The sequence below is a fragment of the Bos mutus genome, chromosome 1 (genome assembly GCF_027580195.1).
Source record: "Bos mutus isolate GX-2022 chromosome 1, NWIPB_WYAK_1.1, whole genome shotgun sequence".
Classification (NCBI taxonomy): domain Eukaryota; kingdom Metazoa; phylum Chordata; class Mammalia; order Artiodactyla; family Bovidae; genus Bos; species Bos mutus.
The window spans coordinates 44,463,089-44,489,926 of record NC_091617.1 but is presented as its reverse complement, the minus strand read 5'-3'; the positions used below and the strand labels follow the sequence as shown (position 1 = coordinate 44,489,926).

At 39.4% G+C, this 26,838-nt stretch overlaps 1 protein-coding gene across 30 annotated transcripts in view; it reads left to right on the top strand.

Moving 5' to 3' along the window:
* The first annotated feature begins 1,815 nt into the window (after positions 1-1,815).
* ABI3BP (ABI family member 3 binding protein) overlaps positions 1,816-26,838 on the top strand; it is a 301,574-nt gene continuing 276,551 nt past the window's right edge. For 24 of the 30 annotated variants that reach the window (XM_070368631.1, XM_070368610.1, XM_070368602.1 and 21 more), the window contains exon 1: positions 1,816-2,008. In XM_070368631.1, coding sequence (XP_070224732.1) covers positions 1,930-2,008 — 79 coding nt within the window. In that variant the 5' untranslated portion in view covers positions 1,816-1,929. The remainder of the gene's footprint in view (positions 2,009-26,838) is intronic. The other 6 variants (XM_070368681.1, XM_070368653.1, XM_070368637.1 and 3 more) reach the window with 1 other exon arrangement.

The following is a 26,838-nucleotide window of genomic DNA, read 5'->3' as shown; positions in this document are numbered from 1 at the left end:
CACCATTATTCCATTTGCCTTTTACTGTTTTGGTTCAGCTACAGCAAACTTGTGAAATAAGCTGTTTTCAAAGGGTTGATATAAATGCACTGGCAACATTTGAAGTACTTTATTAACCTGGTCACTCTAGCAATGCCTATATTTAGGGTCATGTGATGCAGAGGGAGAAGACACACTTGGGCTTTGGAGGTTGATGGACCTGGGTTAGAACCAGAGTTCTGCTTATTGGAGGAGGTACTATTGTCATTATTTTTGTTGTTTTCATTGATTATCGTTGATTAAATTCTTCCTGTGAACCAGGCACTGTGGTACACACGGTCCGAAAGCGCCACCAGCAAACTTGTGAAATTGGTACTGTCATCTCCATCTTTCAATTTCAAGTTTAAGAATGATGAGTAGAAGTTCTGGGCTTAAATTATCTGTTTAAAATGCCAGCTCTGGGACTTCTTCAGTGGTCCAGTGGTTAAGATGCTGTGCTTCGACTGCAGAGACTGCAGGTTTAATCCCTGCTCAGGGAACTAAGCTCTCCCATGCCACATGGCCAAAAAGTAAAATAAATAAATAGGGCCACGATTTAAAATATAAAATAAAATGCCAGTTTGATTGCTTGGGTGACCTGGGGCCTTTTACTTTACCTCTCTGAGTCCAGTTTCTCTGTCTGTAAAATGGGGGTAATAGTGGTGCCTGTATCCTGGATTATTTTGAGGAATAAATATAAGTAAATGTGAATTGATCACATAAGTGCTGGGCACAGAGCAAGCCCATTAATGTAACCAGTGTCGATGAGAAATTAAGATGTAGACATTTGTTCGAAGGCACACATCATCCTAGTTTATACCCAGTCAGTTTCACTCCAAAGCTCATCCAAATTGTTAACCATTAGAATACACGGATTTGGTCAGGATTGTTAACCTCCCTGGGGCTCAGTTTTTCTCATAGGTGAAATATAACTGGGATAATATAAGATCTTTTGTGTAATCAGTGTGAGGATTAAAATGCAAGAATATAGGTAAAGACACTATTACAGAGCCTGTCCCAGAGCTGGGGATCAACTAATGATAGTTATTCCTCTGTATCTCTGTATCTGTATATATACTCTGTATATATCTGTGTGTATATCTATGTATGCCTATGAATACCTGTGTAGCCAATGGCGTTCTCTCTTAAAAGTTTCTCATGATACTGGAACTTCAAAATGGTTCAGATTGAATTTTTGGAAATTTACTTTCATTTGAAAGAAGAATTGGGGCTTCCCTGCTGGCTCATACGGTAAAAAAATCTGCCTGCAATGCAGGAGACCTGGGTTTAAACTCTGGGTCAGAAAGATCCCCTGGAGAAGGGAATGGCTACCCACTCCACTATTCTTGCCTGGAGAATCCCATGGACAGAGAAGCCTGTTGGGCTATAGTCTCTGGGGTCACAAAGAGCGGGACACAGCTGAGCAACTAAGACTCTTTTCTCTCTACACTAGATAATTAAAAACAGTTTTCTTCCTAATACAGTTTTATTTTATATTTTTAACATTCCAATGGTTTTAAGGATATCTTTTTTTTGATATTTAAAAAGTTTTATCACATGTTTCAAAAGTCCCCAAATACTTTTTCTTTCATAAATATATATTGACCATAATTCCAAGTTTTATATCATAGAGGGAAGAGAAGAGACAAACAGTTACAACCTAGGAGGAAATGTGATGATAGGTTTTTTGCTGTTATGCCTTTCTCTCTCTCTCTCTTTTCTTTTTTTTTTTTGGTGTGTGTGTGGGAAAGGGTGTGATGTCATTTTGTCTCCACCCCCTGTGAGTAAGCCCACGGCACAGCTAAGTGCAGCCGCCCGCCTCTGTCATCAGGAGACAGTCCACTTAAATGCAGCTCCAGGGTTGCGGGACCCCCACCAGAATCACTACCCGTGTGAGGTGGCAAATGCAACATGCTCTCCAGCTTGGGGTGTCTACTTCTCTGTGGAAGTATTGCACTAGCTCTGGGAAATGCACAGAAATTGCCAAAAGGCAAGTAGCTCTGATGTTTTGTGTTTTCAAAATGATGTTTGAGATACTAGCTTTTAAATGTTGAGATTAAATGGGATCTGCTTTGACAAATGGGGGGATTTGAGTTCTTCTCAGAGTCACAGTTCAAATGTGAAGAGAAGTAGCTTAAACTTTTGCTTTTCTCTCCCCCTCTTCTGCTATGTACTTTTCAGTTGCATCTCTTTATTGCAAAAAATGCAAACCAACTTCTTTCTGGCTTTAGCCGTGTTCACGGTAGCTTGAATGGTATAGTTGCCAATTACAGTACTTGTATATTGAATTGTATTGTATAGATGGGTATTGTAGTCTGTTGAAAAGACTCGTTTGGTGTTTTTATACCTCAGAGACTAAACCAGTACTAGCTGAATGTTTGAAAGAAGCTAGTTGGAAACCTAGAATCATTTTGTGTAAACCTCACACATACCTGTTAGCTTGGAGGCTAGAGGATTCTAGGCAGGGCACACCAGTGAAGGACAGTCATGAGCTATGATGTAGACACTTTTTCTCTGGTGGAGTTTGGAATAGGGTTTGATCCGTTGGACATGACATCCCCCTTTTCCTTGGCTAAATTGTTCTCATTTTAGTGTTGGTATTCTATTTACAAATGTCATCAGAAGAAAAGGAAAATGTCTTAAACAGACCTTAAAAACTACCTCTTGAGCCCATCACACCAAAAGCAAAGGTTGCCTCTCTCCTGTCTTTGAACATAAATGTTGTTCTTTTTTTTTTTGTTGTTGTTCCTTTGTGGAGGCACTTCTCTAAGCCAACTCCAAGTCTGTGAAAACTTTTTATGGTTGCAGACTGCTGTAGTCAGCAGGATTAGGAAAAACAGGCTGGAATTTATCATACAGTTATGATGGAAAATATCAGAGACAATGCAGCTATGGGCTTGTCAAAACCCTGCTGTGCTCAGAGTCGGAAAGAGAGTCTGCAACTGAAAAGTACATAGCAGAAGAGGGGGAGAGAACAGAGTCTGTTCAGGTCTGAATATCCAAAGATCCTGCTAGGTCCTCCCTCCGGCTGGTTTGCTCCCAGATCATCTTGTCCCAAGTGAAAATCATTCTCTCCTCAGTGTGTTAAATGAAACTTGAATCCAGAGTGTGAAGGCTGAAGGGTTTGGCTCATTGATATTTCACATGATGATGTAAAAAGCAATAAAAAAGGCTGAGTAAACCTTCTTGACTCTAAGATAATTCTGCAAAAATAAATAATAAAAGAATTAAGATGAAAATATACACTATTAGATATTTTTCTTCCATCAAGTTTTGTTTCTCGATCATTGTGAAAAGTGTTTAAATAAGTCAATCAGGAGCCTCAAGCATTCAGAATTAATTATTCCTACTGCTAAGAGAGTTAACAAGGACTCACCATCTGAGAAAAGTCTGCAGATTTTCTCAGGCTTAATAACTACAGATGCTTTTATTTTACCTTGTACTTACTGTGTAGGGGTGATAGCCATGGTTTTGTGACTGCAGACTTTTGCAAATTCCAAATGCTTTAATTATCATGTTGCAATCACTAGATACAAATCTCTTGACACAATCTTCCTTTATTTGTTATGGTAAAAAGAAAATTGTTAAAAATAGCCACAAGATAAATGTCTTGCCCATTGTACTTTAATCTGAAGAATTTTCATCCAGGTTTCTTTCGTAATTAAAAAAAAATCCATAGACCAGTAACTTGAAAAAACTATCAAATTAATATAAAATAAATGGCAAGTCTCCTTGTCACTAATGCTATGTTTTGTCTTTATCACCGAAGCTGCTGAGGGTCTTTCTTTTAGAGGAAGCCACCTCTCTCAAACTGCATTCCCGGAATAGGAGTATTGCCCTCAGAAGGGGTTTGGGGCAGGCATCTGCTCCCCATCAGTAACCTGGGGACCATTCATGCTTTTTCTGTTCTGGGGGAGTCACAGCAGATTTTAGAACTTGACAGGTTCTGAAAATTTCTCTGTGAAGAAAACTGTCCCACTTTTTCAACTGATTGTTTCCCAAACTCATTTGACTAAGAATCTTTCTTCTAGTGGAATAGTTATAATATTTTGTCAGGGGCTTAACTTTCACATTTGAGGAAGAACAGAACTAAATAAGAAAAAAAAAAGATAAGTTTTTTTTTTTTCCTTTTCTTTTTGCCTTCCTATTTTAAAGTTAATTAAATATCATTTGTCATTTATGAAGAGGATAGAATTTTGAAGCTAGAAATGATGACAGTGATCACCTAGGCTAGGGTTCCCAGATATTTGGATTCGTGGACTTGTAAAAATAAATATATATTTTGAGTATCAGGGTTTTATTATAGAGGACATACTTGAAAGCTAGCCATTTTTAACAGATTTACAAAACAAATGATTTTATACAAATAAGCCCATTGTTTTTATTTTTTTCATTTCACTACAGACTGATGAACGCTTCATCATAGGCCTATAATTGGGAACCACGGACCAGTATAACCATTTTATAAATGAAGATACCCAAAGGCAGGGAGATTTAGTAGTTTTCCCACACTGATAGCAGAAATAGAACTGGATCCCAGGTTCCTGACTGAGAAATCTATGTTTGGCCCTGTTTCGCTCTAGATTTTAGGAGCTATATTCTGCAATGTAAATGTGAATGCTGTCCTTCCCTTGAGTAAGAGGGTTTCTTATAAAGATTTTAAACATTATCTTAATCTTCACATGTGTAGAACATGTCTGCTGGGTGTGTGTGGGGGGGCATATAGTTGATAAATATAGCTGGCTATTTATAGGAAAAAATTATTTTTTAAATAAGAGATCACTTGTTACATGTCTTATGCCTATTTACATACATAACCACATTCTTTGTTATAGAAAATAAGATACTGGAAGAATATTTCTTACTTTTTGAAAACTTAGAATAAAGTTGGAGACTATTATTAATGGAGTAGGAAAATGGCAACCCACTCCAGTATTCTTTTCTGGAAAATTCTATGGGCAGAGGAGCCTGGCAGGCTACAGTCCATGGGGTAGCAAAAAGTCGGACACAGCTGAGCATACATACCTACATACCTTATTAGCAGACCTCTTCTCCTCTCTACCCCTTGATGACTATGTTCTTTGGCAAATCATTTATTTGCCTTTGCTAAGCATGTCTTATCATGTGTAAAATGGGATTAATGATAACTATTTTGCAGTATTGTAGGAATCAATGAGCTAAGAGTTGCAAAACTTTCAGTAATGGGTCTGACATATAACAGGCATTCAAAAAATCATCTATTGGGTTGCATAAAAGTAGATCAATACTGAAAAAAATACGCACACCAAATAATATGTGATCTGTGTCCAAAGTGACACACATCTAGAAGGGTAGCAAATGTTCTTGGCGAAAGGTGGGGCAAGGGAGTTGTGTTGCTCTACAGGGCAATGAGAGAAGGACTCTACTGTTTTTCAGCCTGGACTTCCTCAACCCAATGTTTGATTATCAAGTTCAAACATTGCTTTTCTCTATGGAAAGCTGCACCTTCACCTTAGGATCAACTTTTCTGTGGGGACTGGGGAAGCCTCACACAACCTCCAGGAAAGATCCTCCTGAACTTGTGTTTCAGGAGGAGGTTTAGACCGTAACACCCAGGCCTTGAAGAAGAATTCCCACATTGTTTGACACCCTTGAAAGCCCCTGTGTTGCAGATACCTCTAGGATACTTTATTCTTGGCACCATAGAACTTTTCTTTTCCCCCTGGCATACAGGCAAAAATAAAAACCACAGAGAACAATATGCAGTGATGGGAGCCAAGAAAAGCTTATAATGGGACATGTGAGGCTTGACATACCTCTTTGCAGAAACTCCTGTGTTTGGAAGATTGCAATCAGTCAGAAAGCAAAGACTACTATTTCTAGCTAACTTGATCAGTCCTCCTGATATAGGTGTGAAGAAAACCAGAGAGGAACATTTCAGATACACATGTGATCAGATGATCCAAGGGTGTGAGGTCATGACTTGGGTGTGACTCTTGGCTTGTGCAAAGGGAAGAAAGAGGCAGCCCTTCGTCTCAGGTTCTTACCTGACAAGGTAGAAATCTCTGACTCCAAGGTGAAAAATCAGAGCAGATGATGATAATAATAACTCTCACAGCTATTAACAACTCATCTCTGTTATTATAGATAACATTATTTGAGCTCATATCGTTTGTGGTAATTTACGGCTATGTTTTTTTAATGTGGAAAACTAACTAAAAGCTTGATGTTTCCCTAAACAGCAGGTACTTTATTACTCTCAGTTTACAGAGCATAAAATTTTGCCTCAGAGTGTTTGCCCAAAGTCACTCGGCAAGCAAGTGGCAGACTGTGTCTTTAATTTCTATGTAACATCAGCTCCCTGTTCTACATAAAGATGTGTTCATTTGTTCAAGTAACAAACTGTATTCCGTGTATATGCAAAGCTGAGGTGGGAAGACAGGGCGTGATACCCGTCTTCCTAATCAGTTGATGGAGAAGACAGGGATGTAAAAGAATAATTATGCTACAGAGACAGCATCCTCTGATTTGACTGAAGCACAAAGAAACTTGAAAATAACCAGGAAGGACCCAGTCCAGACTGAAGGGGCCAAACATTATGAGAAGATAAGGCACCTAAGTAGAAGGCTGGACCTAAAGAGAATGTTAGTTATTGATTGTTGCACAATAAATTACTATTCTCTCCAGGGGTAGCTGCATGGCCAGAGCCTAGGCCACCCCCAGGGGCCACAACTTGACAGGGATTAATACTCAGAGGGGAAGCCAAGACTAAGTTGACTTAGGACACGACTGTGTTTTCCTTCTCTCTGTCTGTCTTGACTCCCCAAGATTGATTACAAAGCAGAAGTAGCAGGTTGTCTTTGGAGAAGAGGGTCTTATGTCTTACTCTAAATTTTCCCAACTACTCACTTGAGGTAACAGCTCTCACTTTCCAAGGAGCCCTCCCAACCTTACTTTGACGAAACAAGAATGTGTCACTCCAATGACTCAGTCCATTTCTGCAGAGGGTCCTTGATACCTGTAAGGACCCAGGGAGGGTCTTTTCCATCTTGGAACAGGGAATTTGGGAGAAGAATAATGTGGGCAGGCAAGGAATTCTGGTGGATGGATTCTGCTTTTATCAGAGTAGTATACATTTATGTATTGGTGAAACTGTATTAAAGAGTACATTGGAAAAATATAGTTCTGTTAGAAGAAAACAAGTTTGAAAACCACAGGGGAATTATTTTAGCATCTTCTACAACTCTGAAGTTTCTGGGCAGTTGTATTGATTTGTTTGTCTGTTCAAGCGCTGCCTACTAGATAAAATGGATTGAGATCCAAAAAAGAAACATGTATTTGAAATGTAAAAATTGATCAAGTATAATTTTTCTTTGATGGTAAGAGTATCATGTTGAGAATCCAGTGCTTAAAAATAAGGTTCCTCTCGGCTTCAGGGCTTCCCAGGTGATGCAGTGGTATAGAATCTGCCTGCCGATGCAGGAGATGTGGGTTCGATCCCTGGGTTGGGAAGATTCCCTGGAGGAGGAAATGACAACCCACTCCTGTATTCTTGCTGGAGAATCCCAGGGACAGAGGAGCCTGGCGGGCTACAGTCCATTGGGTCCCAAAGAGTCGGACACAGCTGAGCACACATGCTGTGCATGCTGCTAATTACACATTCACTAGTTTCGTTTTATGACTGCTATATCAGGCTATAAAATACTAACTATTTAGGAATTGTAGTCTCTCTCTGTCTCTCAAAAGTTAATGAGGTACAAGGTAGCACTTGAGAATAGACAAATTCATTAATAACTGTATTATAGAAAAGACAGTTAAATGCTTTTAAAGGTTAATGTGAGCTAAGACAAAAGTGAGATGTCTAATGAAGGGAGGGCCATTAAGAAATGTGACAAACTATTCTGCATCGTCATCCTCAGAAAGACTTCCCTTTTGCCTGGTTTGCTGATTGCGATTTATAAAAGCAAGTATAAAAGAAAGGGAGAATATTGAAAGCAAAGAGATGAACTTAATAAAAGTGATCTAAAAATAAATGTAAAATTTAAAAATTAACAGGATTATCTAATGAGACATTACTAGAATAGTAAAAAAAATAGTATCAGCCAAAGAATGAGCATGCTAAAATAAAAAAAAACAATGTTTTAAATACATATTCTATTAGAATCCCATTTAAAGAATATGATAACAACCGTGTTACTGTGTATCAGGCATGCTGTTTAATGCTCAGTGTTTATATACACAGCCTCATTTTATCCTCACACCTGTGAAATATATTATCCCCATTTCACAGACTAGAACTAAACCTAGAGAGAATGTTAGTTATTGATTATTGCACAATAAATTACTACAAACTTAGCAGCTTAAAACATCACACATTTAAAACAATTTTTATTTTTTTATTTATTTATGGCTGTGCTGGGTCTTCATTGCTGCAGGGGTTTTTCTCTAGGTGTGAGGAGCAAGGGTTACTCTCAAGTTGCAGTGCGTGGGATTCTCATTGCAATGGCTTCTCTTGTTACAGAGCATGGACTCTAGGGCAGTAGTTGCTACTACTAAAAAGTTGCTGCATGTGGGCTCAGTAATTGTGGCTCCCAAGCTTCAGAGTCCAGGCTTAGTAGCTCAGCCGCATATGGGATCTGCCTGGACCTGGGATCAAAGCCGTCTCCTGCATTGGCAGGCTGATTTTTTTTTACCACTGAACCACCAGGGAAGCCCCCATCACATATTTTTTGTTTCACAGTCTCTGTGGGTTAGGAGTCTGAGTCGGGCTTAGCTGGGTCCTCCCTTCAAAGTCTTTCACAGGACTGCAACAAAGGTGTCAGCCTAGCTCAGGTCTCATCTAAAGGCTCAACTGCAAAAGGATCAACTTTCAAGTTCTTGTGTCTATTGGTAGACTTCAGTTCTCTGAGGATCCTTGGTTTGAGGACCTCATTTCCATACTGGCTGTTGGCCACAGGTTACCTCTGACCTTTGCCACATGGGCTTCTCTGTAATGGCTGTTGCTTCATCAAGGTGTACAATCCCAGATGTGTCTGCAGGAAGGATGTAGATTACAATCCTATGCAGCTTAATCATGGAGGCAGCAGCCCACCTTTGCTATATTCTATTGAATAGAGGCAGCTTCCTGGTGCTGTCACACAAGACAATTACAGAGTAACAGGAGATGGGAATTATTGGGGGTTATGTTAGAGTCTACCCATCACAAAATAACCAATGACTGCTTGAAGTCACACAGCTAGTAAATGATACGGTGGAACAATGAATATGCTCTGCTTAGTGGCTCAGTTGTGTCTGATTCTTTGCGACCCCATGGACTATAGCCCACCAGGCTCCTCTGCAAATGGGGATTCTCCAGGCAAGGATACTAAGTGGGTTGCCATACCCTCCTCCAGAGGATCTTCCCAACCCAGGGATAGAACTAGGGTCTTCTGCATTGCAGGCGGATTCTTTACCAGCTGAGCTACCAGAGAAGCCAAGGAATACAGGGAATCTAACTGCAGAAAATAACACTGGTTTGAGCATTAACACCCCATCTACTTTTCACAGAGTTCAGTCTTTAGTGGCAAATGCCCAGCAGGCAAACTGCCAATTTGTCTGCCTCCATGGTTGGAGTTGTAGGGAATCTCTGAGAACTGAGATGAATATCTTACTAGTCAAAGACTCAAGGTAACTATTCAGCACCCAATGTAGACCATGTTTTCTATATACAAGAGACCAGTCAGTGCCTAGATTCCTCAAGTGTGGCCAGTCCCATGAAGAGCAGTATGCAAAGTAAATGTCCCCCAGATAGAAGCTTTGCTTTCCTTATAAGACTCAGATGCCATCATCCCTTAAAAAGAGAAAACATAAGACAAAATGAAAATTTTCTTTGACAAAATGTACAGATATTCAGCAATTAATACTTACGACATTGATACAGCCTTCATAAAATGTACTTCTGAAACATCACTGAGTGGCTTTTCTAGTAAATGGAGGAGTTGTTATAAGGTCGAATGAAACTTTTGTTTGGAGGATGAAAGTATACTCTGGCAGCGGATGAGATGGAGACAACTGGATAAACTAAAAGAGCTTCTTTCAGATCCTTTTTGGTATGAATAAAACAATTCTTCCATATGTGCTAGGAAACAAAACACAAAAAATGTAGGTTATGCACAAAATATATTCTTAGCATGGCACCCAGACTGCTGCTAAGTCACTTCAGTCGTGTCCGACTCTGTGCAGCCCCATAGATGGCAGCCCACCAGGCTCTGCCGTCCCTGGGATTCTCCAGGCAAGAACACTGAAGTGGGTTGTCATTTCCTTCTCCAATGCATGAAAGTGAAAAGTGAAAGTGAAGTCACTCAGTTGTGATTGACTCTTCACGACCCCATGGACTGAAGCCTACTGGGCTCCTCTGTCCATGGGATTTTCCAGGCAAGAGTACTTGAGTGGGGTGCCATCGCCTCCTCCAGGCACCCAGACTATGTAGAATGTTAATACTAGAATACCCTGTCGAGTAGGGCTTCCCTTGTAGCTCAGTCAGTAAAGAATCTGCCTGCAGTGCAGAAGACCCGGGTTTGATCCCTGAGTTGGGAAGATCCCCTGGAGGAGGAAAAGGTAACCCACTCCAGGATTTTTGCCTGGAAAATCTCATGGACAGAGGAGCCTGGTGGGCTGCAGTCCATGGGGTCGCAAAGAGTTGGGCACGACTGAGCAACTAACACTTACTTACTTACTCTGTTGAGTATTTTCCATACTTCACAGTCTCTTCTTGTGTTGAGATGGTCCCAAAGTCCTGGGAGATACATGATAAGACAGGTAAATTTCAAGGTCTCAGGCTAATTTGTAAAAGTTCTGTGGAGAGCAAGACTGAGCCAGGACTTAACTCCACTGCTCCTAATTTTAGCTTATGTTCCCCACCAAGAACCTTCCACAGTGAGATTCTGATGCTGGATTGTAGTTTCCCTGATCTAACAAAAGCCTGACTTACATTCTCAGTGATTTGGATAGACATTTGGGAGCCTTAAAGCTAGCCTGAGATTTTTAGACCTCCTCTATATAATAAGCTATGAAATCAGCTAATGCCCCTCCTTGAAGAATTCTGAAAAGGAGGTGGGAGATATGATGCCTTCACAGAAGTTTCTTATTGTTCTCCAATCAAGGACTGTACATCTAAATCCCATACTCTAGAAAATCAGACCAAATCACCCACTCCAAGCATCTTTTGGTCAGATTAGAGTTAACTAAAGGGGAAAATGAGGTCTAATTTAAGCTTCACCTATGATACAGAAACTCAGTATTTTCTTTTAAAATATATTTAGCTATTAGTTTAACTATGATAGCATCTATCCTCAGCAGTTGTAAACTTGTATATTAGAAAAACTGAAGGTTTTAAAAAATATCAGTATTATTCTGCTCCCCTACTCAATTACGATTTAATTGTCATGGGGTGGGAGAGAGAAAAAAAAATTCTTCAGGTGATTTCAATGTAGCCAGAGTTGTGGACCACTGTCTACAGGTTTTGAAAATCTGTATGTGTGAGTGATAAATCTTTCTGGATGAGTACAGGATAAAATTTAAAAGTTGAAAGTGAATTATTTTGTTATTTAAGTTGTAACTCCAACTTAAAGGCAATTTTTATCTTGTGCTACTTTGTTCCTGGATTTTGGAGCATTATTTGGAAAAATTTTAAAACTTCCTTTTCAGCCCAAATAAGAAAATGTTTAAAATTAAGGTTAACATTTGTTTTTGGTGTTAGATCATAAGTTTAAATGTCTACTTTCACAAAATCTCAGGGGCTAGATCTGAGAAGCTATGGTTGATTACATTTTTCAGGAGTGGACTTAAATTTGTTTATTCTGTCATTCAGTTAACTTTAAAAAGATCATCACATTAGGATTATTGGCATATACACACAGTGGAATACTACTCAACCATTAAAAGGATGAAATTTTGCCATCTGCAGCAACACGGGCCAACTTAGAGGACTAATGTCCTCTAAGTGAAATAAGTAAGACAAAGACAAACGCTAGATAATATCTCTTATGTGTAGAATCTAAAAAATACAACAAACTAGTAAATATCCCACAAAAAAAGCAGACTTATAAAAGAGAACAGAGTAGTGGTTACCAGTAGGAAGAGGGGGAGGAGCATATTTAAATATGTAAGTGAATATTTTTATTTAAAAAATGACATTAAAAAGAAATAACATTTTAAAAAGGAAACAAAACAATTATCATATTAGGATTATAAGAATGATTTAGACATTTCCTGCCTTCAGGAGTTTGAAATTAGTTCTAATTGAAATACAAGTTGGCCACACAAAGGTAATTTCCTTTATATGAACCTGTTAGTGTCTTAATTCTTTATCCTTACATAACAGCCAAACTTGCAGAAGTTAAGCTATCCCACTGTGTTGCCATGTACTTGTTTTAATTGATATATATGCACATAAAGAAGAAGAAATGAATTCATATAATATATTAAGGATAACAAAGTACCCTATGATTCCAGTCAATGCAAAATATGAGTTAAGACAACATTCAGTAAACAGAGTATGTGAATTGCCTTTGGATATTGTTCCTTGAATTTTGCATGTAACCATGGGCTTCCCTGGTGGCTCAGACAGTAAAGAATCTACCTGAAGTGCAGGAGACCCAGGTTTGATCTCTGGGATGGGACGATCCTCTGGAGAAGGAAATAGTTACCCACTTCAGTAGGAGCCTGGACGGCTGCGGTCCATGGTGTCAGACATGATGAGCCACTAAAACGTCTACTTTTCATATATATTCCAGCTCATCTTCTTCCTGCTTTATGTTAAGGATAATTTACGAGCACATAGGATGACTTATAATCTGAAACACAAGTATGTTACTCTGTGTCTCTAATAAAATGAAAGATCTCTCTGAGTGGAGAATGAACCCCTGCTAGCACGAAGCAGGGGTTACATCGCTTCCCACAAGATGCCAAAGTGGAATTTCAGATTCCCTTCCTCCTTAAATGACATCCTTTGATTTTTTTTTTTCCAATCTGTTAGCGGATAATAAAACGTTCTGGTTTTCCAAGGGTCCTGCTGAGAGTCTGCTGGGTACACGTGTGTGGGTGTGCAAGCCCTAACAGGCCTTTCTTCTCTGAGAGCGGCAGATTCTGTCATTGAAGGAGGGGATTGGGGTGCCTGCCAAAGTCGTGCTGGCAGAGAGCTCTGGAATCCAGGCCTGTTACAGATATGCCGGCAAGGGATTCAGGGCAGAGTTTCCTTCTTTCACTTTCCCAGATGGAGTTAAAGCATCTCGAGCCAGTAAGTTTGGGATCAGGTATCAGATGATCTGAAGAACGGCCCCTCACTTCCTCTCGTGGTTTGTCCTCTTCAAATACTCAACAATTCTGCTATCGCAGAGTGATTTTCTAATTACTCATTCTCTTACTAGAATTAGGAGGAAAGCAATGCTGGCCATGTTCTGCCTTTGAGGTTTACCCTAAACTGTAGTTTCATTATGAACTGGGAGGATTAATATTGGGAAATAGTGATAGGGTCTATCAAAATCCAGGAGTCACTGTGGGCCTGGTGAGTGACTTGACCTCTCTGAACATCAGAGCTGCTTCCCTGAAAAAAAGGAATAATAAAAATAACAGTTCTCTTTTTAGCTTCCACTACTAACTAATACTAGGGTGACTTTAATGGATTTTTTGGAATATTTATTTTTTATTGGAATATAATCGCTTTACAGTATTGTGTTAGTTTTTGCTGTACAACATCGTGAATCAGCCCAATGAATACATATATCCCCTCCCTCTTGAGCCCCCTCCCGCCACCCCTACCCCACTCCTCTCAGTTGTCACAGAGCCCTGAGCTGAGTTCCCTGTGCTGTACACTAGCTTCCCGCTAGCTAGCTATTTTACACAGGGTAGTGTGTATATATCAATGCTACTTTCTCAATTCGTCCCACCTTCTCCCCCTCCCCCTGAGTCCACAGTCTGTTCTCTACATCTGCACCGCTATTCCTGCCCTGCAAATAGGTTCATCAGTATCATTTTTTAGATTTTTGGTAGTAATTTTCTTAAGAGGGAATGTGGATGACCAGCCACAATTTTGGAAACTCTTCACCTGCCCTGGCAGCCAGAGAAAGATCTAGATGCTCTTTTCTCCTGGACATTTCCCGAAAGTAGGCTGAGCTGAAAGAAGGCTTTGTTGCTGGAGGTCAGAGTCTCGTGTGTCGGCCTGTCAGGTATCAGCCTCACAGTGACCAGGGCCTGAAGACCAGAGTCATGGCACTGTGGATTTTTAAAATACAATTCTTGCCATCAGCAGCTCCTGTTCTCTTGTTCAGCTCTCCCACAGCAGGGTAGAAACTTTCGCTCAGAAATTTACCTTTTATTGTGAAAGATTTGGAAGTATGGATCATGGTCTCTGGTCATTTTTCCTCCATGTATGTTTGGGATGTGGTTCTGTGTAATTTGACTTTCCTGTGAACACCTGGTCTGTCTGGTTGATTCTTAGGTATGGGTTGGTCTGATGTGGTGACTGATCAGTCCCCTCAAGAGACTCTCTTTTTTTTCCTCCCCTCCCTCCTTTTGTTCCTAATCTTCCTTTCCATTCAGCCTCCTTCTCCTTCTGTTCCCTTTGGAATTTCCTCCTTTCCTCTTTCCTCCTTCTCTCAACACCAGAAGAATCCTCAGAACATTCTCCGGGCTTCCACCCCCACCTTCCGCCACTGGCCGCTTTGGCCCTAGTCCTTACCTCACAGCTGACTCTTCTGTTGGAATTCAGCAGGAATCATCCCTTTGGAAGACAGTGCACACTTTGTATTTTTTTTTCAAGGAAGGAATGGATGTTTCTGTGTCATACTGAATGTTCCACTTGACTACAAATATCATGGTTTCCTGCTCATTTATCTTGGCATCAGCAAATTTGCAAAAAGCACAAATTTACATTAATTTGATAACCTCTTTGCATATCAGTTCTCAAGGCAAGAATACTGAAGTGGTTTCCATTCCCTTCTCCAGTGGACCACATTCTGTCAGACCTCTCCACCATGACCTGCCCGTCTTGGGTGGCCCCACAGGGCATGGCTTAGTTTCATTGAGTTAGACAAAACTGTGGTCCTAGTGTGATTAGATTGACTAGTTTTCTGTGGTTATGGCAGAAAGTGAAGAGGAACTAAAAAGCCTCTTGATGAAAGTGAAAGAGGAGAGTGAAAAAGTTGGCTTAAAGCTCAACATTCAGAAAATGAAGATCATGGAATCTGGTCCCATCACTTCATGGCAAATAGATGGGGAAACAGTGTCAGACTTTATTTTTGGGGGCTCCAAAATCAGTGCAGATGGTGACTGCAGTCATGAAATTAAAAGACACTTATTCCTTGGAAGGAAATTTATGGCCAACCTAGATAGCATATTCAAAAGCAGAGACAATACTTTGCCAACAAAGGTCCATCTAGTCAAGGCTATGGTTTTTCCAGTGGTCATGTATGGATGTGAGAGTTGGACTGTGAAGAAAGCTGAGTGCAGAAGAATTGATGCTTTTGAACTGTGGTGTTGGAGAAGACTCTTGAGAGTCCCTTGGACTGCAAGGAGATCCAACCAGTCCATTCTAAAGGAGATCAGTCCTGGGTGTTCTTTGGAAGGCATAATGCTAAAGCTGAAACTCCCATACTTTGGTCACCTCATGCGAAGAGTTGACTCATTGGAAAAGACTCTGATGCTGGGATGGATTGGAGGCAGGAGGAGAAGGGGACAACAGAGGATGAGATGGCTGGATGGGGTCACTGACTTGATGGACCTGAGTTTGAGTGAACTCTGGGAGTTGGTGATGGACAGGGAGGCCTGGCGTGCTGCAATTCATGGGGTCACAAAGAGTTGGACACGACTGAGCGACTAAACTGAACTGAACTGATGCATATCAGATTGGACAAACCATATCATGTCTTAATACCACGTGTGTGTGTGCTAAGACACTTCAATCATATTCAACTCTTTGTGACCCCACAACCTGTAGCCCACCAGGATCCTCTGTTCATGGGTTTCTCCAGGCAAGAACACTGCAGTGGATTGCCATGCCCTTCTGCAGGGGATCTTCCTGACCCAGGGATTGATTCTGGGTTCAGTTGCAATGACTGAACCTGGTCAGTTGCAATGACCAGGGTCTCATTGTGTTGGCTTATCTTATTGCTGAGCATGGACTCTAGAGCATGCAGGCTTCAGTAGTTGTGGCTCTTGGGCTCTAGAACACAATCTCAATAGTTGTGGCATATGGGCTTAGTTGCTCTGCAGCATGTGAGATAGGCCCACCCCAGGGATCAAACTCCTGTCTCCTGCACTGGCAGGCAGATTCTTTACCACTGAGCCACCAGGGAAGCCCTTAAATGGTTTTGATTATGGTATAAGTTAGTATGTCCCTTTACGTGTGGCAATAACATATGCTTGATAAAAGCCAGATATCATAGTGTTATTTTGTAAGGTAACTTTTTTTATTTGTTCCTTATTTTTGTTCCAGGATAGCTGTTGGTATCTGATATATTCAAGAACTTTGCAGAGAACTTTGCCTTTTCTAGGGGGTTGAGTTGGATCTGCAGTTCAAATGCCATGTTTCTCTTCATTTGACTGGTAGCCAGTATCGCCATGAAACTGAGTTTCTGTGTCAACTGTTCCCATGAAATAGGATCCTCTAATTGACAACTGGACTACAGTTGTGGCATTTCATATCATTTCCACAAACCAGTCTCCCTCTTTGATCTCTATTTCTCTCTATTTTCTTTGCTGTACTTAACAGATGACTTCCAAATTTTCATCTCACTCTTTTCAGCCCTCCCATTTTCTGCTTTCATGTCTTCTTCAATGTTCCCATCCTTGTGCTTAGAACACCTTCCACTATCTCTGCCATAGAAACTATATATTCTCTTGGCTTTTAGACATTTTTGGCCATGATCCACAGTAATAATGATCCACAATATGAACTTAGGTGTTGGTGCTTACACAGGTATGTGCCATACTACACTGTGTGCCTGTTCTCCTTGTAATACAAATCAAAAATAAATATGAAATAAGATGAAAGTCCTAGAATGGACTAAATTTGGTGTGATTCACCATTGATTTTCTTATTGATTGACATATTGGTATGTGTGGTTTATGGTTTTGCTCTTATACAGAACAACCTTGTTCTTGTTGCAAAACTCTTCATAGACAGCATTTCACTGTTTTTCCTATCCTGTTTGGGGAACAGTAACTCGAATTTAAAATACTGATTTTACAACGGAATCACCAGAATAACTAATAAAAATATCCTTGAATCTCCTAAAAAAGTAACAATATTTCATATTCTAGTCAAAATTCTTTCTCCAAATACTCTTGGCAAGAAATCCCACTTTCAAAATTTTTCACCAATGTGTCAGTGCTTTCTCAAATACTTTCAGGTGCCTTTCTTAGCTGTTTACAAGGAAGACCAGTTAGTTTTAGGAGACCCTAAATTTGTCAGGTGAATTGCATTATATAACACTTGCTCTCAATCATCCATTCAATCCAAGCATCTGTTTTCACTTGTGTGAGAGAATTAAGACAAGTATTTACTGTAGTGTTTTCCAGAGTCATCATAACCCATGGCTCACATGTCGTCTGTAAGGTTTTTGTGGTATCCCAGAAACATCCATTTCAAACATTCCTTTTCATGGCCAGAGGTTCACAGGCCACAAAGGAACCACAGATATTAACACTAAGTAAACTTCCTGTAAGTTATGTTATCAAACAATTTCAGTGGAATTCAGGGATAAGCATTTAGTGGAGTCAAGATCCTTTTAGGGACGTCTCTTTCTAGGGACTTTGTTATTATTTTTTAGTGAAAAATGTATTATTTTATTATTTCTGTCTGTGCTGGGTCTTCACTGCTGCACTTGGGCTTTCTCTGGTTGTGGTGCACAGGCTTCTCACTGTGGCGGCTTCTCGTTGCAGAGCACAGGCTCTAGGTGCTCAGGCTCAGTAGCTGTGGCTTCCCGGTTCTAAAGCAACAGCTCTAGAGCACAGGCTTAGTTGCTCCACGGCAGGTGGGATACTCCCAGACCAGGGATTAAGTCTGTGTCCCCTGCATTGGCAGATGGAGTCTTAATCTCTGGACCAACAGGGGAGTCTGGGACTTTCTTATTTTGTGAGGATGTTTGTTTCTTTAAAGAAGGGAGAAACAGGTACCACCATTTATCTGCTTTTATCTAAAGTCTCTCTCCCACCTATCCTTCTTCCTTATGGTACTTGCATCCTACATCCATCCACAAGGCCTGGTTGTGGAAAATGATTAGAAGGGAATTGGAAAAGAAGCCTCTAAATTTTGTTTTATTGAGTTACAGCTGTTAGACAAACCTGGAGATGATCATTCTCCAACTATATCAAGGAGCTAGGAATCACTGAGTACAGTGGTCCTTAAGTTTGAGCAAGCATCAGAGTCATCTTGCTAAAGCTCAGCCTGCTGGGCCCATCCTGAGTTTCTAATTCTAGACCAGAGGTCGGGTGGTCCAGAGAACTTACACTTCCACAAGCTCCCAAGTGATTTTGGTGCTATTGTTCCTGGGGCCACATTTTGCAAACCACTGACTCAGTGAATCTGTTAAGTATGCAGAGTTCTACCTCCCCATCCCCACCCCTTGTTCCCTCCACCCTCACTATAGTCATCCCAAATTCCAATTTAGTAATCTGATAATCTGTATGTTAAATACTATCACTGATGATTCCAATGAGATTAACTATGTGGGGAGAAATAATACTGATTGGTTTATATATTTAGTACCAAGCACTGGGGCACTAATTCAAAGAAAGTGGTTAAGAGGAAATTGGCTACCTTCCTATAATTCTATAAATTTGAAAAACCTGTGCTTTTTATTTGTTCAGCATATAAGAAATTCTGAGTTATAATTACCTAACTTCATAAGAGATTCTGTGTTATAACTACCTAACCCAGCTATTCCGTATGATGCATGACTGCACAAAATGTTTAGCTTGAGACAGTGAGAGCTGTAGTTATTGTGATGAAATTCTGTTTGCCTTTATACTTAGAAACCATTCTTTGCATAGCAAGCTGCAGCATGAGCAGCATTCACCATTAATTAAGCTTGTTTAGTGGCGAGTAATGTTTAAATCTGGGACTGGAAAGTTTGGGTGACATTATGAGATATTAGTGAGAGTCATTCTGTTTGTGTAAATGTATGTTAAAGTTAATGCCTAATATTAGCCTGAAGCGTCTGTTAAGTGTAACCCAAACTCAAAAAGCCCACTATAAAGTATGAACAGTTTACTTCACCAGGTCAGTTAAGAAAAAGACAATTGTGAAACTAAAGGTGAATTTGATACTCCACGTAAAAGTGCTCTGTTATTCTGACTTACGTAAACTGTTAACTTGCCAGCCTTTTAGTCAGTATTGGGCATCAGCCTTTTGTTGAACATGAGCTGTGACATTTATATTTGGCAGCCAGCTGAAAACATTGTGTACATAGCTTGCAAGTTAAGAGTTCTTTTTCTTAGCTCCAGGAGTCCTTAAAAGTCTTCAAGTTGTACATACAGTAGCACACTTGTGGATTCAGACATTTTGGGAGGAGAGGTATTAGTTTTTAAATATTGAGATTCCAAAAAAAGTCTAAGAGCCAATGAAAGTTCAGAACCATCTGTCTAGACAGATGCCTTTCACTGAGTTAGATTTAGGGTGCATCAAGTGAGCGGCTGGAAGGATCACCACTATATTGATAAAACATGCAAAAAGGTCTTTGAGATGGTCCATGAAAAATCTCAAATTTCATAACTAAAGATGTTAACATACAATTTATTTCATGTAATTGATTTTGATATGTTGTTTAGTCGCTAGGTCATGTCTGACTCTTTGCCACCCCATGAACTGCAGCATACCAGGCTTCCCTGTCCTTTACCATCTCCCAGAGCTTGCTCAAACTCATGTCCATTGAGTCAGTGATGCCATCCAACCATCTCATCCTCTATCATTTCCTTTTCCTCTTGCCCTCAATCTTTCCCAGCATCAGGGTCATTTCCAATGAGTCAGCTCGTCGCATCAGGTGACCAAAGTATTGGAGCTTCAGCTTCAGCATCAGTCTTTCCAATGAATATTCAGGGTTGATTTCCTTTAGGATTGACTGGTTTGATATGGTACCAAAAAAATTTAAACATAGAAGTAGAAGATCCAAGATGACATTTACCTTCTGTATTTGCCCCTTATAGAATCTCCTCACACATGGAATCCTTGCTGGCCTACAAGTATGGAAAAACCCAAATGAACTTTTTGGCCAACCCAATATATCCCTAAATTCCCCCAGGAGCAAATGGGCCTCCTGGGACAAACCTGGATCAGGCCAGGCTCTCATTTCCTTACCTTTGATTTCATGCTGAAGTTTATGCTGTAGCATTCTTGATGTAATTATATCTTCAGATTAGGCCTTTGTGAAACTTCTTAAGTCATACAGAAAAAAAAAAAATTTTATAAACACCTAATGTATAATAGGTGGAATAAAGATATAAAGAGAAAAATGGTTATAGTTGTTGAATTTATATTTTAGCAAAAGAAACAGATGAACTAAACAGGATAATACAATGTAATAAAGGCTGTAACAGAGGAATGAATACAGCTGCATTTGGGCATAGAGAAAAAGGGGATTCATTTTGCTTGGAAGAATTAGACTTTGAACAGGCTCTTCTCTGCTATTTGAAATTTTTTTATGGCATTTCCAGAAATTTTAATTTTTTAAAAAATACTTCATCTGGGGAATTTCTTTACATGGGCTATCTGTGGAGGGCAAGCAAATTTTTCTAACCCCAAACCAGAATGCATGGTAAATATAAAGATATTTTGAAGAAACAGATGGTATAGTCACGAACTAGGACAATCCCAGAATATTCAAGATGTTCTAGCTATATTTTGCCTACAGTGTACTTCATTAATGGAGAAGGCAATGCCACCCCACTCCAGTACTCTTGCCTGGAAAATCCCATGGACAGAGGAGCCTGGTAGGCTGCAGTCCATGGGGCCACTAAGAGTCGGACACGACTGAGCGACTTCACTTTCACTTTCCACTTTCATGCACTGGAGAAGGAAATGGCAACCCACTCTAGTGTTCTTGCCTGGAGAATCCCAGGGACAGGGGAGTCTGGTGGGCTGCCGTCTGTGGGGTCGCACAGAGTCGGACAGGACTGAAGTGACTTAGCGGCAGCAGCAGTACTTTGTTAATGGCTGCTGTTAGGACTTTAAGGTGAATGCATTTGCTCCCTTGAAAAATACCATTGTTTATAAAATGATTACAAAGAAAAATCACTGGCACTTATTGCCAGTTACTAAGACCTTACTAGCAAAGCATTCAACAAAAACACAAAATTGCATAGGCAGTTTCCATCCAGTTGACTAATTCCTTGGCCAGTTAATATCTGGGTTACTTGGGTTACTTGGATGATACAGGTCACAGGGGACAGGCTCATCCCCTCGTCCCAGACCAAACTCCTTTCTAGATCCAGAGTCTTCTTCTAATATGTATCATCATTCAGGGAATCACAAGGCCCCATGTGATCTCCCGCTTTCATGCAGATTCAAGGCACTATGGACTTGACCTTCCCAAAGCACTCATCATAGCTGCCAAGGAAAGGCTGTTTTAGCAGTAAAAACAGCTCATTTCCTACCACTCCTTTATCCACTCTTGATTAACACATCTAATTAAGCAAGAAAAATATTCAGACTTTTGAATCAAGTTCTATTTGTAGAGGATCCTATGGACAAAAAAAAAAAAAAAAAAAATCAAGAGAAGGCAAAAAACTGAATTAGATCTGAAATCGTCATCCAAACAGGCAGCATCTACTAAAAAAATCATGACTGTGCCTTGCTATCAACCACTTCAGAATCCTTGTCCCAATTTGTCTGTGAAGTGTGGGACCCCTTCGTCTTCACCAGCCGTCTCCTCCAAGGAAGCTGTGGGCTCCCTCCTTAAGTAAGTTTGCTTCTCAGACTTATTCATTACAAGTGGGAATGTATTGATTCTAGGTTCAATTTTATCTTGTTTGCAAAAGGTTTGTTTTATTTCAGTTTAATAAAATAAGGAAGTAACTTCCAATGATGAAAGGCCTTTATCTACATTCAAATGTAAACATTTTTGACTTTCTAAATGTTCTTATTTCTCTTTTTCCTTAGGCAATGTAATGGCACGAGTATTCTTTAGGAAACTTCCTATACTGTTATTAATATGCCTGGTTATTAAATAATCTTTAGATCAATACATTAAAAATGACTAACTTATCAAACGGGAAATTTTTTGTCCAGACTGCAAACAAAATGCGTGTCATGTCTTACAGAGATTGGGTCTCAAAGCACATTTAGGACAGGGTTGACGTTCCAGAGTACCCCTCTCTTGGGATACCTGTTATTCCTCTCTGCACCCTAAAGTTAAATGTTACTGATTTCAACATTGTGTTGCATGTGGTAGTTTTCTATAGTTATAGCTTAATTTAGAGAAAAGCAGTAAATGACTTTTTTTACCTTTCTAAATTTTAAACACAATTTTGTTGTTGTTGTTTAGTTGCTAAGTCATGTCTGACTCTTTGTGACCCCATGGACTGTAACCTGCCAGACCCCTCTGTCCTTGGGGTTTCCCAGGCAAGAATACTTGAGTGGGTAGCCATTTCCTACTCCAGGGAAATTCCCAACTCCAGGGGCTATTCCCAACCCAGGGAGCGAACCTGCGTCTCCTGCATTGGCAGGTGTATTCTTTATCACTGAGCCACCCAGGAAGCCCTTAAACACACCACAGAAAGACGTCATTTCTGTCTCCTGTTTGTCTACCCCATTGTTCCACCCAATCCTAGAAATATTTTGTCAGTTTTAATAAAGATATAAAATATTTCCATCACCCCAGAAAATTCTGTGTTCCTTTGTAGTCGCTTCCTTCCCCTAACCCCCAGTTCCTGGTAACACTGATCTGATCCCTATAGTTTTGCCCTTTCCACACTGTCCTATAACAGAAGCATATATTATGTGGCCTTTTTTGGTCTGGCATTTTTCATAATGCTTTATGATATATCCATGTTGCTGCTGGTATTAGTAGTTTATTCTTTTTATTAGTAGAAGAGTATTCTATTATATGGCTGGACCACAATTAGTTGACACTTACCAGTTGATGGACATTTGGGTTGTTTTTAGTTTGGGACAGTTATGAATAAAACTGCCATATTTACAGGGCTTTGCGTGAATATACATTTTCATTCCTTTTGAGTGGGATTGCTTTGTCAAATATTAAGTATATATTTCACCTTAAAAATGCCAAACTGTTTTTAAAGTGGCTATAGTACTCTTTATCAAAAAGTATGAAGTTTTCAGTTACTCCACATACTTGCTGTTACATGATATTATCAGGTTTTGTTTTTAATTTTAGCTGTATAGTAGGAATGGGACAGATAAGTTTTGAATCCATACCTTTACACCTTGGAGATTGACCCATACTTGATAGATATTGTTCTTTAAAAAAAATATGAGATCAATTTTCTTAGAAACCACTATCTTTACTAAAAGGTAAACTAGTTTACAGAAATTCAGAGTAATTTCTTATAAGATAAAATTTGGAACTAGGCTACATTTGTCTGGTACACATTCAATAAATCTTATCTCTCTCCTTTCCTATATCTTATATTCAAGAGTCATCATAGCCCAACCATTAAAATTATACAATCTAAATTGAATTGTCACATAGGGTTTCTTTTTCTTTTTTGTTCTTTCAGCTTTAAGTCTCAGTGTAAGCCTGATTTCACACTTGAAAAGACACACCTTGGGGGGTTTTTTTTGTTTGCTTTAGTTTTTTAAAAACATTTATTTTATGATGGAGTTTAGTTGATTTGCAATGTTGTGTTACTTTCAGGTATATAGCAAAGTGATTCAGTTATACATATACATATGCCTATTTTTTTTAAAAAGACACTTTGAATGACAGTCCTCTCAATAGGAAAATGCTAAGTAAATCTATGCATCTCGTGTAATGAAGAAATGAGATCCGTTTTCTTTATTCATAAGCAAGGTATAGTTGGAGATAGGAGGCATAAGGCAGACAGTCACTGGACTTGAAAGCAAAACACCTCAGTTTTAGTCTTTACTCTCTTTCCAGTAGGATGGGTGACACTGAGGTAAATTAGTCCCTTTGGGTCTCACCTAAAAACACAGAGCATATTTCGGTCAATTTTCATCACTTGTAGTAGTTACATTCTATAAAGTTGCTGCAAATACCAAATTAACAAACACCAACCAAACCATTGTTTCTAGGAGAAACACATGGTTAGTTTCTTGCAAGCCTCTGGTCACATTTTGTTAATCAATCACTACATAACTTTGCTTTTTCTATGCTTCTGTTTAAAGATACCATATTTAATCTATGCTGTTGATTTATTTAACACATAATCTACAGCCAACAGCACCATAGTTTATGCCTCCTGAACAGAGCTCATCTAACACACACATGTTTTTTTCATAAGGTACAACACAGCCTTCTTGTGCTTGTACTATAAACAGCGCTTCAGCGCTATACTCGGGGGCCATTTTAACAGTGAAATCACCTCCAAAAAAGCACAAAAATGGGAAAAGTGTAGCACTAAATAGACTGTGCACAGTCCACTTGTTTATAGTCTAAGAGCTGAAATAAGGAAGTGGGTTGTTACCCTATTTGACCTCCGCTGGGGAAATGTACACTGGAGGACTCACATTTTTTGCCACTTTGTGCACGTCCATAAATGACTGTGAAAGTGCTGTGAATATTGATTTTGGAATTACAAATGAATCTTAGAGAGTAGGCTAATTTACAAATACAAATTCTGCTATAATGAGGATTGATTGACTGCATTTGCTACATGGACCATGTGTGTTGTTTATGGGAATGGACATGTCAATGCTTTTATTATTGCTTAGCATGGGTGTTTTCTCTAGCCAGGGGCTAAGAAATCTAACATTTATTAGAAAAAAAAAGAAATCTCTATACTTAAATATCTCACTCAAACACTATAAGTAGATTAGGGAATCCAGACAGCTAAATGGAACTGTTTATTTACCTTAAAAAAATACGTGTTACTCTTTGAAGATAACATCTTGTTGAAGAGTCTTTACTGGCAAAAACAATAGCTCCATTGTTCGACTTCTTTAAGGTGGGTGAGGGCTTGTTGGAACCTGACTTCTTTTATGAACACTTGCAGCTGTCTTGTAGGCTCCTTTATAAATGAAGTGGTCATTCATCACTTCTATTCTTGGCCCAGAGAGTAGTTATCACAACTCAAAGGTGCTTTATAAACATTTGCAATCATCAGTTTATTTGTAGACTCCTTTCAGTATAGACAGATTTTTTCACATAAAAATTTAATTTTGCTTACTTTAATTTCTATGGTATAAGTTTCATTTTCTAAAATATAATACAGATGTTTTAATGGCAATGTTAGCTTTATTAAATCAAGGAAACTCTGATACATCAATGCCTTGAGCTAATCAGGTTGCAGATATGATCTCATGGGAATCTAGTGCTTCTGGGAAGGATGAAATTTCATTGCTGGTTACCTTTTTTTCTGCCCCCTTTTTGGAAGGCACACCCTTCTCAGCCCACATTTCTTTGATTCTTTCACTGACAAAGTGCAAACTCATTTGACTGGCAAGAACCCTCACACCTCCTTTCTGCTTTAATTTTCATTAAAAAAAAAATCTATTTTAATGACCTCATTCTTGATCCATTCAGGTTTTGTTTTGTTTTTTTTTTTAAGAAACCAGTGGTTTTGCTGGAACAAAGACAGACAGATACCTTGATAAGTAGGTGAAAGGAATTCAACTTCCACCAACATCTGTTTAACATTATCAAGCTCTTGCTGGTTATTTTCATTTCTATAGTGTGATTCAATTTTAGGTAAGGTGTTTTTTTATAATTCAGGCAGGGGGGAAATCCAGAATGTGTGGTAGATATAAACATGAAAGCGGAAGCACGTTTTATCCATAGGGCCCACCCACATTCTCAGGGTTGTCCTCTCTGGAGCCGAGCATCTGAAGACTTCTAATGCCTCACTCCATACTTATCTTCTCCTTGTAATTATCCAGATTTTCCCATAACTACTCCTTGTCAAAATCTCCCTAGTCAGTGCCCCATAACCTACTCTGAAAATAATCTGATAGTCTCATTCATTGTCAAGTGTTAATGGCTGATAATAGCTAAATGTCTTGTTTCTCTGAGACATCTGCATTTTATCTGAATATGCTTATACAAAGAAAATCTTAATGCAAAACAATCAGGTCATTTTCTTGAACAGAAAGATTTCAACCAAGTAGGTTTAGAGGAGAATTTATTTATTCAAGAGAGTTCTCCTTGTGTCTCTCAAATCATGTCCAAAGAAGTGACTACCTATTCTGTTTATGTCCAATGGGTCCTGGAAAAGTGACAAAGTAATGTCTTTCCTGACTGTAAGATATATATTTGCAGGGGACTTTGCAAGGCATGTTGGGAGAAGTTTGTGTATTTAATCCAGAAAATGGTATCAGCTTCCAAAATTTCTTGAAGCAGTTACAATGACCAAAAAAGCAATTTCAAGAGCTCTTAGCTTGATAAATTCCTTGGAGTAACTCAGTTTAAGTGACGATTTAAAGAAAAAACTCTTGGCATGGGGCATGTGACAGGAATACCTGTGGTGAGCCACTCTCCAGCCATTACATGTGGTTCTGAGATGGAGCCACAGCCTCTGTGGCCCACCTTTGCCCACTTTTGCTTCTTCTACGTCCCTCATGCTTACAGGGAAGGAGAACAACCATGTGGGCATGGAGGAAAGCTTTCAGCACAAACTGAAGAGCTGCCCTTCTTAGGACACAGCTGCAGGAGGCAGAGGTAACAAGCCAAG